The 14,329-nt window shown below is 37.5% G+C and overlaps 1 protein-coding gene across 1 annotated transcript in view; it reads right to left on the bottom strand.

Moving 5' to 3' along the window:
- The window catches only part of Smp_133370 (hypothetical protein), a gene marked incomplete at its 5' end in the record, with an annotated part of 49,814 nt that overhangs the window by 22,612 nt on the left and 12,873 nt on the right, over positions 1-14,329 (bottom strand). Inside the window, 2 exons of the mRNA XM_018790501.1 lie at positions 2,555-2,571; positions 5,161-5,272. Of these exons, the coding sequence (XP_018646231.1) occupies positions 2,555-2,571; positions 5,161-5,272 (129 nt within the window). The remainder of the gene's footprint in view (positions 1-2,554; positions 2,572-5,160; positions 5,273-14,329) is intronic.

The following is a 14,329-nucleotide window of genomic DNA, read 5'->3' as shown; positions in this document are numbered from 1 at the left end:
ATTATGGGACTCCTCAGCAGTGAGCATCCACAATGCTGCCTCACGACATTCGAACCCAGGACTTATTAGATAATAATTGAATGTCCTCACGATAAACTACTAGCCAAGTTTAATATTTCATCAGGTTGTAAATGTGTACAACTGAGGAGTCCAATATATTTGGATGAATCAACTGTCCATTACTTGCTGATTTCCAATTATTATCTAACTCTTAATGAATTTAATAAAGTGGTTTATTTTATAGCTGAGATCATGATTCAATTAAAGCTAGACCACCATGGGAAACATGGAAACACTGGACGGTCGCTTCGTCCTATTATGGGACTCCTCAGCAGTGCGCATCCACGATCCCACCTCGCGAGATTCAAACCCATGACCTATCAGTCTCGTGCGCGAGCACTTAATCACTAGACCACCGAGCCGGCCGGCATCCAACGGCGATAATGAACTATAATACACATTAACTTAAAAATATGATCCTTAACCCTAAAATTTAGTTTAATTTCAATTCTATATCATTCGTACAGATTGTGAACAAGTCTCAAGTTAAAATGAAGTATTATTTCATCAGTCCTTGATTTTTAATAGTTCTCTTCAATCAATGCTAATTTGTGGATCGTTATATCCCGACGAGAATTATGATTACATCTTTTGGGGCTTCAAATGCATCAACATGCCATAGTTTATTGGAAACAAATAAGACAAGATATAACAATTGGTGATTGATATGAAAAAGAATTCCACAGCCTCAGTCTTCAAAAACAAACCAAGATCAGATAGTAATTGGACGAAAATCAGTGTAATTGTTATATCCCGTGGAGATTTATGAATGATAACTTTTGAGAACTATCATATTGATCATATGATCAATATGATATGTATATTTCCTATTGTATACTTGCTAAGTAACTAAACTATCCATATTCGTGTCCCTCTCATTATAAGCTTCATTTTGACCTATGAACTATTATTATACGATTTATCATTCATGAGTTATCCCCAGTCTATTGATTATTGTTCCCCCTGTTCACAGCCACATTTGGCTAAATCTTGTACAAATGTTATTTTCTATTTTATTGGTACGGTGTGGTCAGTCTGTTTGGTATATAAACTCAGTATGTTTGAAATGCAAGGACTCATACCACAGAGGCTGTTATTTGTTTTCTGGACTTAACTGGCTGGGCTAGGCTGAAAGCAGAACTGATAAGTACTAAAGACTGCTCATACGGTTTTCGTGTATTATTAGCTCTGATAGATAATTCAGTTCTCTGATTGGCGGGGATCAGCACGTTCATATATCAAACAGGGCACGCACGCACTCACATGATATAACAGTAATTATTTCGAACAATCAGCATACAGTATTGTCGTTGGTGCTTATGAGCGACATTGGTTGTTAATTCTCTATACAGTATTCCTTATCACTGTACTGATTCATACAGAAATATAAAATGACTCTCTTTTTTGATCAATTGCAGTTGTTATTTCAGCGACAAGAGCAACATTTTAAAAACAGTAAGTTGGAATCTATAGACAAATTACTCATACGGCTATTGAATCCTCCATCCTTTGGAGATGTGATGGAAGTTAATGAATTAATTTCTAAATTGTGTACAGAGCTGGAAAATGATTACAGTATGAATGAAGGTGTTGGTGAAAGTCTTCACGAATTCTTGACAAGCAGTAGCAGTTATATATGATCTACTCAGTGATCCACTAATATCTATTTCAGTGACATGCCCTGTAGTGGTATTTAAATCTGATTATCCTAAAAACACAATGTACAAACACTGACTTGTTTAGCTCATAGAGAGATGATGTCTTGTTGTTGTAGCTTTGTTAAATTCCGGTTCTTCTAATGATTTACATATTTTTGATGAAATTTCTTATATAAAGGAGAAAAAATATGTCAGGTCAATCAAATGTTGATCAAAAACCTAATGCCATTTTGATAGATACTAGATTCTCAATGATGAGTATGTTTCCGAAGAATCAAACCCTGATAATTCAAGATCAAATGTCGTTTATCATCACCATTTAGTCATCTCTAATGGATTCTCTATAAAATGCGAGAACTATGTTTTAAATAAAATCACTTAGAGACATGAGGATCATATACTATTTCAAGAGGGGGGGAGAATGAAGTCAGCATCTAAACTTCGAAAATGATGAACATATCTGATTCTTTCATTTTCAGCGGAAGTAGAAGAAGAACAAAGACAACAAGACATCCTCAGCAGTGCACATCCATGACCTCGCCTCGCGAGATTCGAACCCAGGACCTACCAGTCTCATGTCAGAGCACTTAACCGATAGAACAACGAGCCGGCATCCATAGTGTTAATGTCTAACGAAACGGCCGTCCAGTGCTTCCAGGTAATCCCTAGTGGTCTAGCTTCAATTGACTCACGCTTTCAACTATGAAAATACTAAATCTCCACAAAAAAACCCCTTCTGATAACAACAAGATATAACATGAATAGAATTAAATTTATAATAAGGTAAACAATACACCAAAAAGGTCGTAATAATTCACAGAGTTCAACTTACATACGCTGACAACACTGTCACCTACAAATATAGAAAATTTATAACTGATTTAATCGATTTGAAGAAAATCTTATTCTAATATGAAACAACTGTTCAGTTCACATTAGTATTCAATGGATTGTACTTAGCTAACTAAGTCAATAAACAATGTTTTCTGATGTAGGAATGAATTGAAGAGAAGCTAGAGATGACCAAATCATGTTATGGTATCAGTTTATGTACTTCTTGAAAGTTGAAATGAATGAGACTATAGTTTATGGATGAGTCAATCAGAAGCGTTTGAGGGATTTCAAATTCACTGAGTCAATTTCAATACTTGATGTTTATGTACGATCGGTTAATGAATGTAGACCAAATGGTTTGAGTCAGCATAATTATCTTATCTAAGTCATTTTAGCTGAGTTACAGGACTAGGAATCAATTACATTAGGATGGATAAATTTAATCTTCAGTTGTAAAATTATTTTACACTTATTACTACACAAATTCATTCTTTCTTCTTGAGTCATATGGTTTCCTACTACCACTGGTAATGTTATAACTTCTATGAATTTGTCCTGTTCTTGGTGTGGGTTTGTTCTCTGAGCTGGATGGTTTGATCGTGGAGCTTTCATCGTCCTTCTGAACGACATCATCAGCACAAACCCACCTGAGCTACAAATCTTTTCCACCATCTCAAAATTTGTCCTGTTTATTTCATCTCACTGTACTGATATAGTATATCAGTTTAAATCAATATATGTCATCAATATGTGTCATATCCTAACTTGTTTTTATTGCGTTAATAAATACTTATTTACTAAATGATGATCTGTGTCAGACAGTGTCATAAGCCCCATTCGAAAATTGTAATTAGTCTATCATTTCACCACATATTTCTGCAATAATGAAATTACCGTACGGTGCCTGGGTGAACGCCATATACTGTGCCGTGATCAGTTTGCAAGGGTCGATAATAAAACTGCTCGCGGTATGAAAGTGATAAGAAAATATCGTCCATGAAGACTTATTTATGAATTGATTTGAGTAGTTGATATTCATTCAGCGTTTCGAAGGTACTGACTGTGGTCATCGCATTTGTGCCTATTCGTATACTATGGAATTTATGAGTCTTGGCTCACTCACTCTATATATCCAAGTCAAGTATACTTGCGAGCGGGAACATCTATGCTTATGTGTGTACCGTTAAGTGTATAGGCCTTGATTTATGTATTCTTTATATGCATGCAACATATGCTTTAGACAGCTTGCACCTATGTGAATCTGTGTACTTCAGGATGTAAGTATCCTTGATATGTAGGTTTTATATATACGTGTAACGCACACTTGCGTTAGTACCATGTTCCATACTGGTATATTCATTATAGCTCATAACAATTTTGGAACGTTAAACAAGTTTCCGAAAGTGAACTGTAATTTATCTTCCTGCACTACAGATATGGAAATCCCTAATTACATGTAAAAACTGCAGAGTAAGCTACAACGTATGCGTTTACAATGCTTTCTTCAGTGCTCCAATACGACTCTCTTTACAAGGCTCTTCTCCTATCCTGAGTAGCCAAACGGCTTCCCCTAATTAGTTGGACGGGAGTACTAGTACCATACAGCAAAGTTTATTAAAGCTGATGAAGTGATAGTTTTGTATATATGCGAATGTAGGATTCAACCTATATTATTAATCTCAGGCCGACCTTTTTTTAAATTCAGCTACAAATTATTTAATTAAGCACATAAATATTGGTACAAAGGGACACCAGAAATAATATTTGCCACAAAAATCTCACTGATTTGTATGGGAGCTGTGATATTGCTCAAGTGCCCAAACCGAAGCAGGTAGTTTTCTCAGGGGACCACACCCGGAGCCTTTGACCCAAAGGTCTGATACACAAGATAGGCAAGCATCGTGAGGAGATGCAGTCCCATGGTAGCTGGTGATCAACGATTGGTTCATACGCCATTTGTTCCTTCAGGATACTGGAGCCCATGTGCACCATTGATTTGGAATCAGGGTTTTCCAACTCCCCTAGGTGGACCCTCCGTGTCCACCAACCCGGTTAAATCGCCGGACATTCGCTTTTTGTCCTCTCAATTTCGTAAACAACACCCCGCCAATAGAAGGCAGTGAGTAGGACTTCCCTGACAGAGGCTATATACGCGTGATCATGTGAGAGAATTTCGAGGGATAGAGCGGACTCTTCCCGCTCTTGGCCGTACCAGGGCTAACCTATTTGCATTATTTTGTATACATAACTATACGTGACTATTCAAAAGTCAATGTCAACACAGATATACCTAGTTTTTGTGCGTTCAATTATCTAATCACGTAATTTAATGTATGATTCCTGTCCAACCATTTAAGATACTTTATTCCACTCTCTCTATAACTTCTTCCCACTGATGATGTAGAGTTAACCTAAACGTTCTGTACACTTAAGAAATTTGCCAAAGTATCCTTGTACATAAGTTAATAAATGTACTAAATTGTTATGTTATCTCTATTTCAATTAGATATATCACTATACTTACTTAGTTATCATTAGGAAAATAAATTTTCTTTTATTTATTCAATGGTCACAATAAGATTTAACATTATGATAGAATACTACTTACCTAACATATGAGTAGCATATAAATCATATGCTAATAATAATAGAGCACATAATGGACCACGTAATGAATCTTTCATTCCTGCACCCAATCTTAACTGTTCTAAACCGAATTGCTGAATATATAGAAAATGAAATGTAATATAATTAAAGTGAAATGATATCCTATTTCAAGATACAATGTTAAACTGATCAATGACACGAACAAACTCATAAACACACACACACACGTTTTTTCCCAAACACTCCCTGTGTAGCAGCTGATCGAAGATGAAAAGATTTTGGTGTATTTGAGGATGTTAAGCAAATAAAACAAACCGATTGATGTGTCGGTCGTATTCATCATAGATTTCATTTGGGATAGAATTTGAAACCAGAGAGACTCAGGCAGATATTTCATTTTAGTATACCACTAATTAACTCCGCCTGTAGGTCTTATAAAGTTACTGCCGGTCCCAAACCCGGGTAAAGGAGGAGGGTTGGGCATGGGGTTAGCGACCAGCTCCCAGCAGAACAGGAAATTAGGAAAAGACGTTGGAAGTGGATCGGACACACATTAAGCAAATCACCAAACTGTATCACGAGGCAATCCCTAACTTGAAGTCCGGAAGGGAAGTGGAAAAGAGGAAGGCCAAAGAACACATTATGCCGGGAGATTGAAGCAGATATGAAAAGAATGAGTAACAACTGGAAAGAACTGGAAAGGATTTCCCAGGACAGATTTGGTTGGAGAATGCTGGTGAGCGGCCTATGCTCCTCGACGAGGGGTAACAGGCGTAAGTAAGTAAGTAATAACACTATTTAGTAGTTTTTACTTAGTTTTTACTAGTAAATTCAAAACATTCACAAATTTCATGTAAGAACTTGTTACTTATGGAATTCAAACATATCGTAGATGAAACTAGTGAATACAATAGTAATGGATAATCTATTAGCCTCATCACAATCTGATTGAAATAAGAATTGTCGGACCATTGGTTCTTATGGTCAAACTCTTTGTGCATGACTTCAAATTTGTGGTTTCGATTTTTGCTAGGGTGGTTGATATACACTGTTGTCCAGCTCTCTCTGGTTTATGGTTCTACGACAGTTAAGACCAATCTGTGATGAACACAACACATTGACTGAACTCATCTCCACAAGACTCTTCTAGCTAGACTAACTCATTAGTGAGCAATAAATAACGTTATTAATGACTGAATTCTATTCATGATGTTTCAATATATCTTAAAATTATCTTACGTAAAGTAATCTATATTGCGAATTTATTTGGTATTGTTTGTTTGAATCTTCCCATCGATGTGTTAGGACTGCAACTGGTCAGTCTCTAATTGGTATATGTGCATACTGTGCGTATTGCCTCGATATAGCCTTAATTCACAAGCATTGTAAGCAAAGATGGATATTGGCTAGGAGTGGAATACAGTTTGACGCGCGTTTCGTCCTATTTGAAACTCATCAGCTGGATGTGCCTGCATCTCAGAGTTGATGTTCACTCCAGGACTCGAACCCAGTACCCTCGTTTCAAACGCCATCGCGTTATCCACTCGGCCACTGAGTCCTGATAGCCATTTGCGTTGTTGGTAATTGACAGACAGAATTCACGATGTAACCAACACTATTTGGCGATTACTCAATGTAAATATCTGAGTTATACAGGAAATGAGTGGCATATTTAGCACGCACTGTAACTTTGTCGTGCTCACTAATGTCATTTGCATGAACCGACTCATCAATATTAGGAATTGAGTAAAAAATAAGTTGTTCTACCCAACGTTCCTAATATTCAGTAGTTATAAAGTATCCAGCCAATTCGGTCATTTCATAGTTCGTTTGGTCGACAACTGCCAAAAACTGGAGATTAATTTTCACTTAACGTTGTATTTCAAGCGCCTAAAGTTATTTCTAGCTGTTTCCTCTGAACATGTCAGTGGAGCTCAGCAAAAGATGAAGGATTAAATCTACAAATGTGTTGAAAGTTAAGGCTCAAACTAATGGCTCTAATGAAAATCATACCCTGATACACAGCATTTTCCTTGCAAAATAATTAAAAAAAGGGAAGTATTTGGAACGGCACAGTTGTTGAAGATCGATGGCGTTGCAGATCATTTCAGTCAAAGAACGTCATGAAGATTATGAAAATAACTTCTCTAAAGTGTTTGCAGTAAGTTATCTCACCTAATCACAAAACTGAATGTAGTGAGCAAGAATACAAGTTAGGGCAACCGAATGCATTTAAATGCAAAACTACAGAACGTGGTAGTAAAATCTGAGAATCATATAGTAAATAATTCATTTGCACAACATCAAGCAATCTTCTCACAATTCATTATTTCTTCGCTTCCACTGCAATCATTCTCTGTTATTGTTCTGTTTTCTTCAATCTTCTTAACCTTCTACAGCCAGGTATTTTAATTTCCATTGATGATACATACTACTTATGTCTGTTGAGATTTGTAGCACATAAATATTGGTACAAAGGGGCACCATATACACATGCGCCGCACAAATCTCATTTGATTTGTGTGAGGGCTGTGATACTGCCGAGGTGCCCAAACTGAAGCAGGTGGTTTTCTTACGAGGCCACACTCGGAAACTTTGACCTAAAGATCCGATCCACAAGGCAGTGGAGCATCGTAAGGAGATCCAGTCCCATGATAGCCGGTGACCAGGATCCTGGAGTCCATGTGCACCATTGGTTTGGAATGAGGGTTTTCTAACACTCCTAGGTGAACTTTCTGTGTCCACCAACCCGGTTAAAGCGCCGGACATTCTCTTTTCTTCCTCTCAATTTCTTAAATAACACCACACCTAATACCAGTTAAGTAACATGTTATCATTATCATGAATAGCTTAATGGGATATTTTTTAGTGTTTCAAACTGAATCACAAAATTAGATGGATCTAGTTATGGATCCATATGTTGAAGTTTACAGAAATCTTACTTTTTCCAGTTATTTAATCTAAACTATATATTTTGTTTACATTTTAGTCATTTAATCGTTGACTTCATGATTCGTTAACATTAACACCGTTAGATGCCAATCATCTCATTGGTCTACATGTTAAACACTTGCACATCAGACCAATAGGTCATAAGTTCGAATCCCTCCACACACAAAGAATCGTAGATACATACTGTTGAACAATCACATACAAGGATGATATAACCATCTAGTTCTTTCAGATTTCTTTCATTGATATTCTAACTTTCATTGTTTTATGAATTCAATTATCATCATATGATCCATTGTTAATAAAATCAATAATTTCGGTCACTAATAGGGTAATCATATATATTGAATACTTGAAATGTATCTTAGTAACCATTTCGTAACTTTGTTTTAATTGAGTAATTATAGCTTAACCTTTAAATTATATTAATAGATTAATGTTAGTTCATTATTGTATAGGATTCCATCTGAGCTACAAATCTTCTCTACCATCTTATTATCTATAATGATAGTTTATTATCTGATTCATTCATGATATTAATATTGTGATGTGAGTTACTTATATCCATATCCTCCTGTAGCTCTTCTAGAGTTACTGCCGATCCCAAGTCCGGGTAAATGAGAAAGGTTGAGCATGGGATTAGCGACTCCATCCCGTAGAAAAACTAACTCGCTAAAAAAACACTAACCAGAAAAAGTAATTCTGTTAGGATATTCACAAGAATATCCCAAAAATTATCTCGAATGTAAAATGGTATGTTTTCAGACTCTTCACATAATTCGCATGTTATTTCCTATTGGCCATTATTTACAGTGTCCTAACTATGACTTTCATGTGTCGTTTCCCTATTGGTCAATTTTGAGTCGTCCTAATTATAACCTTCACGTGTCCTTCCTTTCCATTGGTTACTGTTAATAGTCATCGTAACTGTATAAATATGCCTTGTCTGTAAACCATTTTTGTTCTGCTGCTGACCCCATAAACAATTCTCATTTAACGGCTGTGTTCTGATTTATTGGAGTTGGGGAACAGTATTGGGGTCGAACTAGGATATCTGAATTTGGTCAATCGGTAGAATTTCGCGTAGTCCTATCGCAATACGCTATATTTCGCATTATAACAATTTGGCGACGGAGATTTTGCAAACAAGTTGCTGACTAGCTATGGATCCAGTTAAATTAGAAGAATTGTTCAAGCAACAGCTGAAGCTGATGGAGATGCTTACTCAGACGCAGATCTCTTCTCGAGTCTCATGTACACCAACAATCCCTCAATCAGTCGACGGTATTACTAGTGGTATTTCAGAGTTTCTTTATGATCCTGATGCCAATATTACATTTGATACCTGGTTCAGACGTTATGAAGATCTTTTTAAAGTCGACCTTGCTGACAGAGATGATTCGTGGAAGGTGCGTCTTCTCCTTCGAAAACTTGGTCCATCAGAGCTTGATAAGTATTGCAACTACATTCTACCGCAGAACCCACGAGACCGTTCCTTCGATGCCACTGTTCAAACTCTCAGTCAACTTTTTGGTGACCATCATTCACTTTTTAATACGCGTTATCGCTGTTTAAAACTGGTCATGAACGAGTCCGATGACTTCTTAACCCATGTTGGCATTGTCAACCGTGAGTGCGAACGGTTCAAGCTCAAATCCCTTACCGACGACCAATTCAAATCCCTCGTATTCATATGTAGTCTTCAATCACCCAAATTCTCCGACATCAGAACTCGATTGCTGAACCGCCTTGAACAAGACCCTACGCTGACACTTAATGCAATCGCCGACGAGTATCAACGCATTGTCAACCTGCAGCGTGACACCACTTTGGTCCAATCTGGGGGCCAGGGTGGTTGCGAAGTTCACGCTGTCCAACGTCAGAACAAATCTCCGAGATCAACAACCGGTGGTCCTACGAAAGCCAGTGCTCCTTCTTTCTCTAATCACTCCAGACCGGTTCACAAGAAGCCCCCCTCTCCATGTTGGCACTGTGGAGCCTGGCATTATGTGAAATTTTGTCCATTCAAACAGCAGCTGTGCGATCGCTGTCATAAAGTTGGTCACAAAAGCGGTTTTTGTCAATCCCATCGACCCAATAGCCGTCGAAATGAACAGACGCAGCATCGTTATCCTAAAAAGCCGGTTCCCTCATCAGGAAGTTTAGCAGCAGTCTTCCACACCCATGCCGCCACGCGACGCAAATTTCTAACCCTCTCAATCAATGGTCAGCCAGTTCGATTGCAGTTGGACACTGCATCAGATATTACTATTCTGTCGAAAGAAACTTGGCGAACCTTGGGTCAACCTCCCATCAAACCATCTTCGCAGACAGCCGTTAGTGCATGTGGTGGTCATCTCCGCCTTCATGGTGAACTTAATTGCTGTATTTCGTTCAGAGATACAACCTTCAACGGAACGTGCTACATCACCAAATCTCCTCTCAATCTTCTGGGTTTAGATTGGTTCGAAGAACTTGGTCTTGCCAATCTACCTATCAGCACTATCTGTAATCAAGTAAAAACTCCTGCTACTACACAACAGCATGCTGCAGACCTCCAAAATCGATTCATCGAACTCCTCCAGCCTGGTTGGAGGCTACGAACAGTCCATAGTGCGATGGCACCCAGGCGAGTAACCCGGCAGAATCCTCGAATGCAGAACACTAGAATTCCCTACAAAGTTGGTGCGAAAGTGTATGTTCGGGACTATAGACATGGGTATGATAGATGGATAGAGGGTGAAGTCGCAAAGAGACAGGGGAAGGTCATGTATGAGGTCAGAGTAAACCAAGAAATCTGGACCAGGCATCATAATCAACTACGGACAAGAGATGCCAAAGAAAAAGTTGAAATTATTAACCGGGTTCCCCTCGACTTACTGCTAGATACTTTTCAACTTCCGCCGATGCCTACAACGGAGGCAACTCAGTCATCTAACCAAGCAGAACATTCTTCAGGTTCTTCGTCGTTACCTCGAAGGAGGTCAAAGCGCAAACGAAGAAAACCAAAGAACTGTCAGGTAAACCCACGATTGCGTCGTTATTAATTTTTTTCCAAGGGGAGGTGTTAGGATATTCACAAGAATATCCCAAAAATTATCTCGAATGTAAAATGGTATGTTTTCAGACTCTTCACATAATTCGCATGTTATTTCCTATTGGCCATTATTTACAGTGTCCTAACTATGACTTTCATGTGTCGTTTCCCTATTGGTCAATTTTGAGTCGTCCTAATTATAACCTTCACGTGTCCTTCCTTTCCATTGGTTACTGTTAATAGTCATCGTAACTGTATAAATATGCCTTGTCTGTAAACCATTTTTGTTCTGCTGCTGACCCCATAAACAATTCTCATTTAACGGCTGTGTTCTGATTTATTGGAGTTGGGGAACAGTATTGGGGTCGAACTAGGATATCTGAATTTGGTCAATCGGTAGAATTTCGCGTAGTCCTATCGCAATACGCTATATTTCGCATTATAACAAATTCAAACCATTTAAACTCTGCCCTGGGAGTTGAAGGAATAAGCAGATATGAAAAGGATGAATAACAACTGAAAAGGATTGCCCAGAACAGAATTGGATGGAGAATGCTGGTGGGCAGCCTACGCTCCTCCACAAGGGGTAACAAGAGTAAATAAGTAAGTAAGTAATATCCATATAAGTAGTATATGATGATAATGATCGACCATTGAGTGTATTTCAGTAGAAGATCGATAAGGAAAAAATGGGAACGAAGTGCGATCGATATGAAGATATATGAACAATAATAATCAGTGACAATGGATTAATATTTGCAGAAGGAATAGTCAAGATTGATAGTCTGTACATTTTATAATTGAAATCGTGAGTCAATTGAAACTAGACCATAATGGAAAACCTGGAAGCACTAGACGGTTGTTTCGTCCTATTGTAGAATTCCTCAGCAGTCTAAAAAATTAACTGATTAGTGTATGATTGTCAGATTTCAGTGGGATTTCCTGTAATTTTGTACTTAAATACATTCAATTGTCCCTACTTGTGTTCTCATTCACTACAATATTGTTGAATGTCTTACTTTAATATTTCATTGTGTATACCTAATGTGTGTTTTTTTTCGGTTATATATAACATCTACCTCCCTATTGATTCTAACATTACGTAATAGATTAGACAGAATACATTAATAATTCAATATTGGGCAATTAATGTCAAAAATAATTAGAATTTGGCTAATAATTTAAGGGCGTTACTTGATATTTTCAAACTGTCAAGTTTGCTTTATCACACTCGGAATAATCATGTATAACATAATGAAAATTGCAAGGAATGATAGGAAAAGGCGGTATTTCTATATGAGAGAGAAAAAACCAACTTTCATCTTAAGAGGAAATTATTAGAAGGGGTTTTGTGGAGATTTCAATATTTTCATAGTTAAGATCATAAGTCGATTAAAGCTAGATCACCATGGAAAAACTGGAATTACTGAAAGGCCGTTTCGTCCCATTGTGAGACTCCTCAGCAATGCTCATTATTGTTTTGCTTCTGACCAAAATACATCATGATAGATTTTTCCGAAAATTTTCTCATCGAATCGAATTACATATAAACAGATAAAGGCGTATAGATGTGTCACTCAATTTCGTGGATCGGTTGAATTTAGACACTAGCATTGTTGGATGCCAGCCGGCTCAATGGTCCAGAGGTTAGGTGATAGCGCGCGAGACTGATAGGCCGTGCGTTTGAATCTCGCGAGGCGGGGTCGTGGATGCGCACTGCTGAGGAGTACCGTAATAGGACGAAACTAGATGGTTATTTCATGTTAAGATAACACTTTACTGTAATAAGCATTAACTGCTCTATTAGAAATATATGATGTTATGTTATCATTAGACTATTGAGTTAGAAACTGGACGATTCAGATTTTTCACAAAAACATTGAAATCATTACGTAATAAGAAGTGTGAAAATCATTAGACTGGTGATCGGTCTATGCTCCTCCACGAGGAGTAACAGTTAGATAGTGAAGAATACAAACGGTAAGAGGCAGAAAATTACATACCAATGACGGATGTGAAAATAATGTTAATGATAACAACATTAAAAATAAAATTTATATCCGGTCATGGAAAGGATAGGGGAATTTACAAATTTCTTCTGTACATATAAATGAGGGTGAAATGTACGAATTCTTATGGCTTTAGTTATATGAAGGAGACAGGTATGAACTCCGTTGGGAATTGATGAAGGTATACGATAGTTCACTTGAAATGATTTCGATTTATCTACATTATGATCACTATCAATTAGATGTGAGTATTGTTTTTATTTGCCCCTTCCCAAACCATGCCGATAGATGGTCACTCATTCGTTGTTTAAGTTGCCCGGTAGTACGCCCGATATAGTTATCTCCACAGGAGCAGCTGAACTTGTAAATGCACATACAGGAGGTCAATTTAGTTAACTTTTCCTTCATTTGAGTAAGCATCATTGTTTTAGAGCTCCGGATCGAGCATCAACTCTTGAATATAGATAAATGTAACTGGAGAGTTCCATATAGAATGAAAAGTGCAACCAAAATTCCACCCCTATCAATTATCAATTTTTATTTATAATGTTTGCAACTTGGAAGCAATATCGAGGCAGTCCTAATAGTACGCATATATACCAAAAGCGATTGATTAACTGTTTCTAGTGTTTTCAATTACTACTAGTTTTATTATCAGAAGGGGTTTTGTGGATGCGCACTTCTGAAGAGTCCCACAACAGGACGAAACAGCCGTCCAGTGCTTCCAGGTTTTCCTTGGTGGTCTAGCTTCAATTGACTCACGGTTGCAACTATTAATAGTTCACTAGTTAAGATCGATATATATATAACAAGAATTATTTATGAAGTAAACTGCTTTCTTAAAAGAAAAAAACAAATATCTAAATCAACAGATAAGTTTTTTTTCAGTTAACTATATTTTTTCAACTAGCCCTCCTATCTCATACACATGAACAAATACAGACGAAGACAACAAATGTAGCAGCAGTCTCTACATCAATACGCCTCAACATAAACAAAGGAAAAAGCAAGATTCTCTCACGGAGAAAATCAACCCAATCACACTTGATGGCGAAACTCTGAAAGAGGTATAAACATTCACGTACCTGGGAATCATCATCGATGAACAAGGAGGATCGGATGCAGATGTAAAGGCGAGGATTGGCATAGCAAGGGCAGCATTTCTACAGTTG

Source organism: Schistosoma mansoni, assembly GCF_000237925.1.
Source record: "Schistosoma mansoni, WGS project CABG00000000 data, supercontig 0080, strain Puerto Rico, whole genome shotgun sequence".
NCBI lineage: Eukaryota > Metazoa > Platyhelminthes > Trematoda > Strigeidida > Schistosomatidae > Schistosoma > Schistosoma mansoni.
Note: the sequence above shows the minus strand (reverse complement) of the source record. Positions and strands in the feature narration are given on the sequence as shown.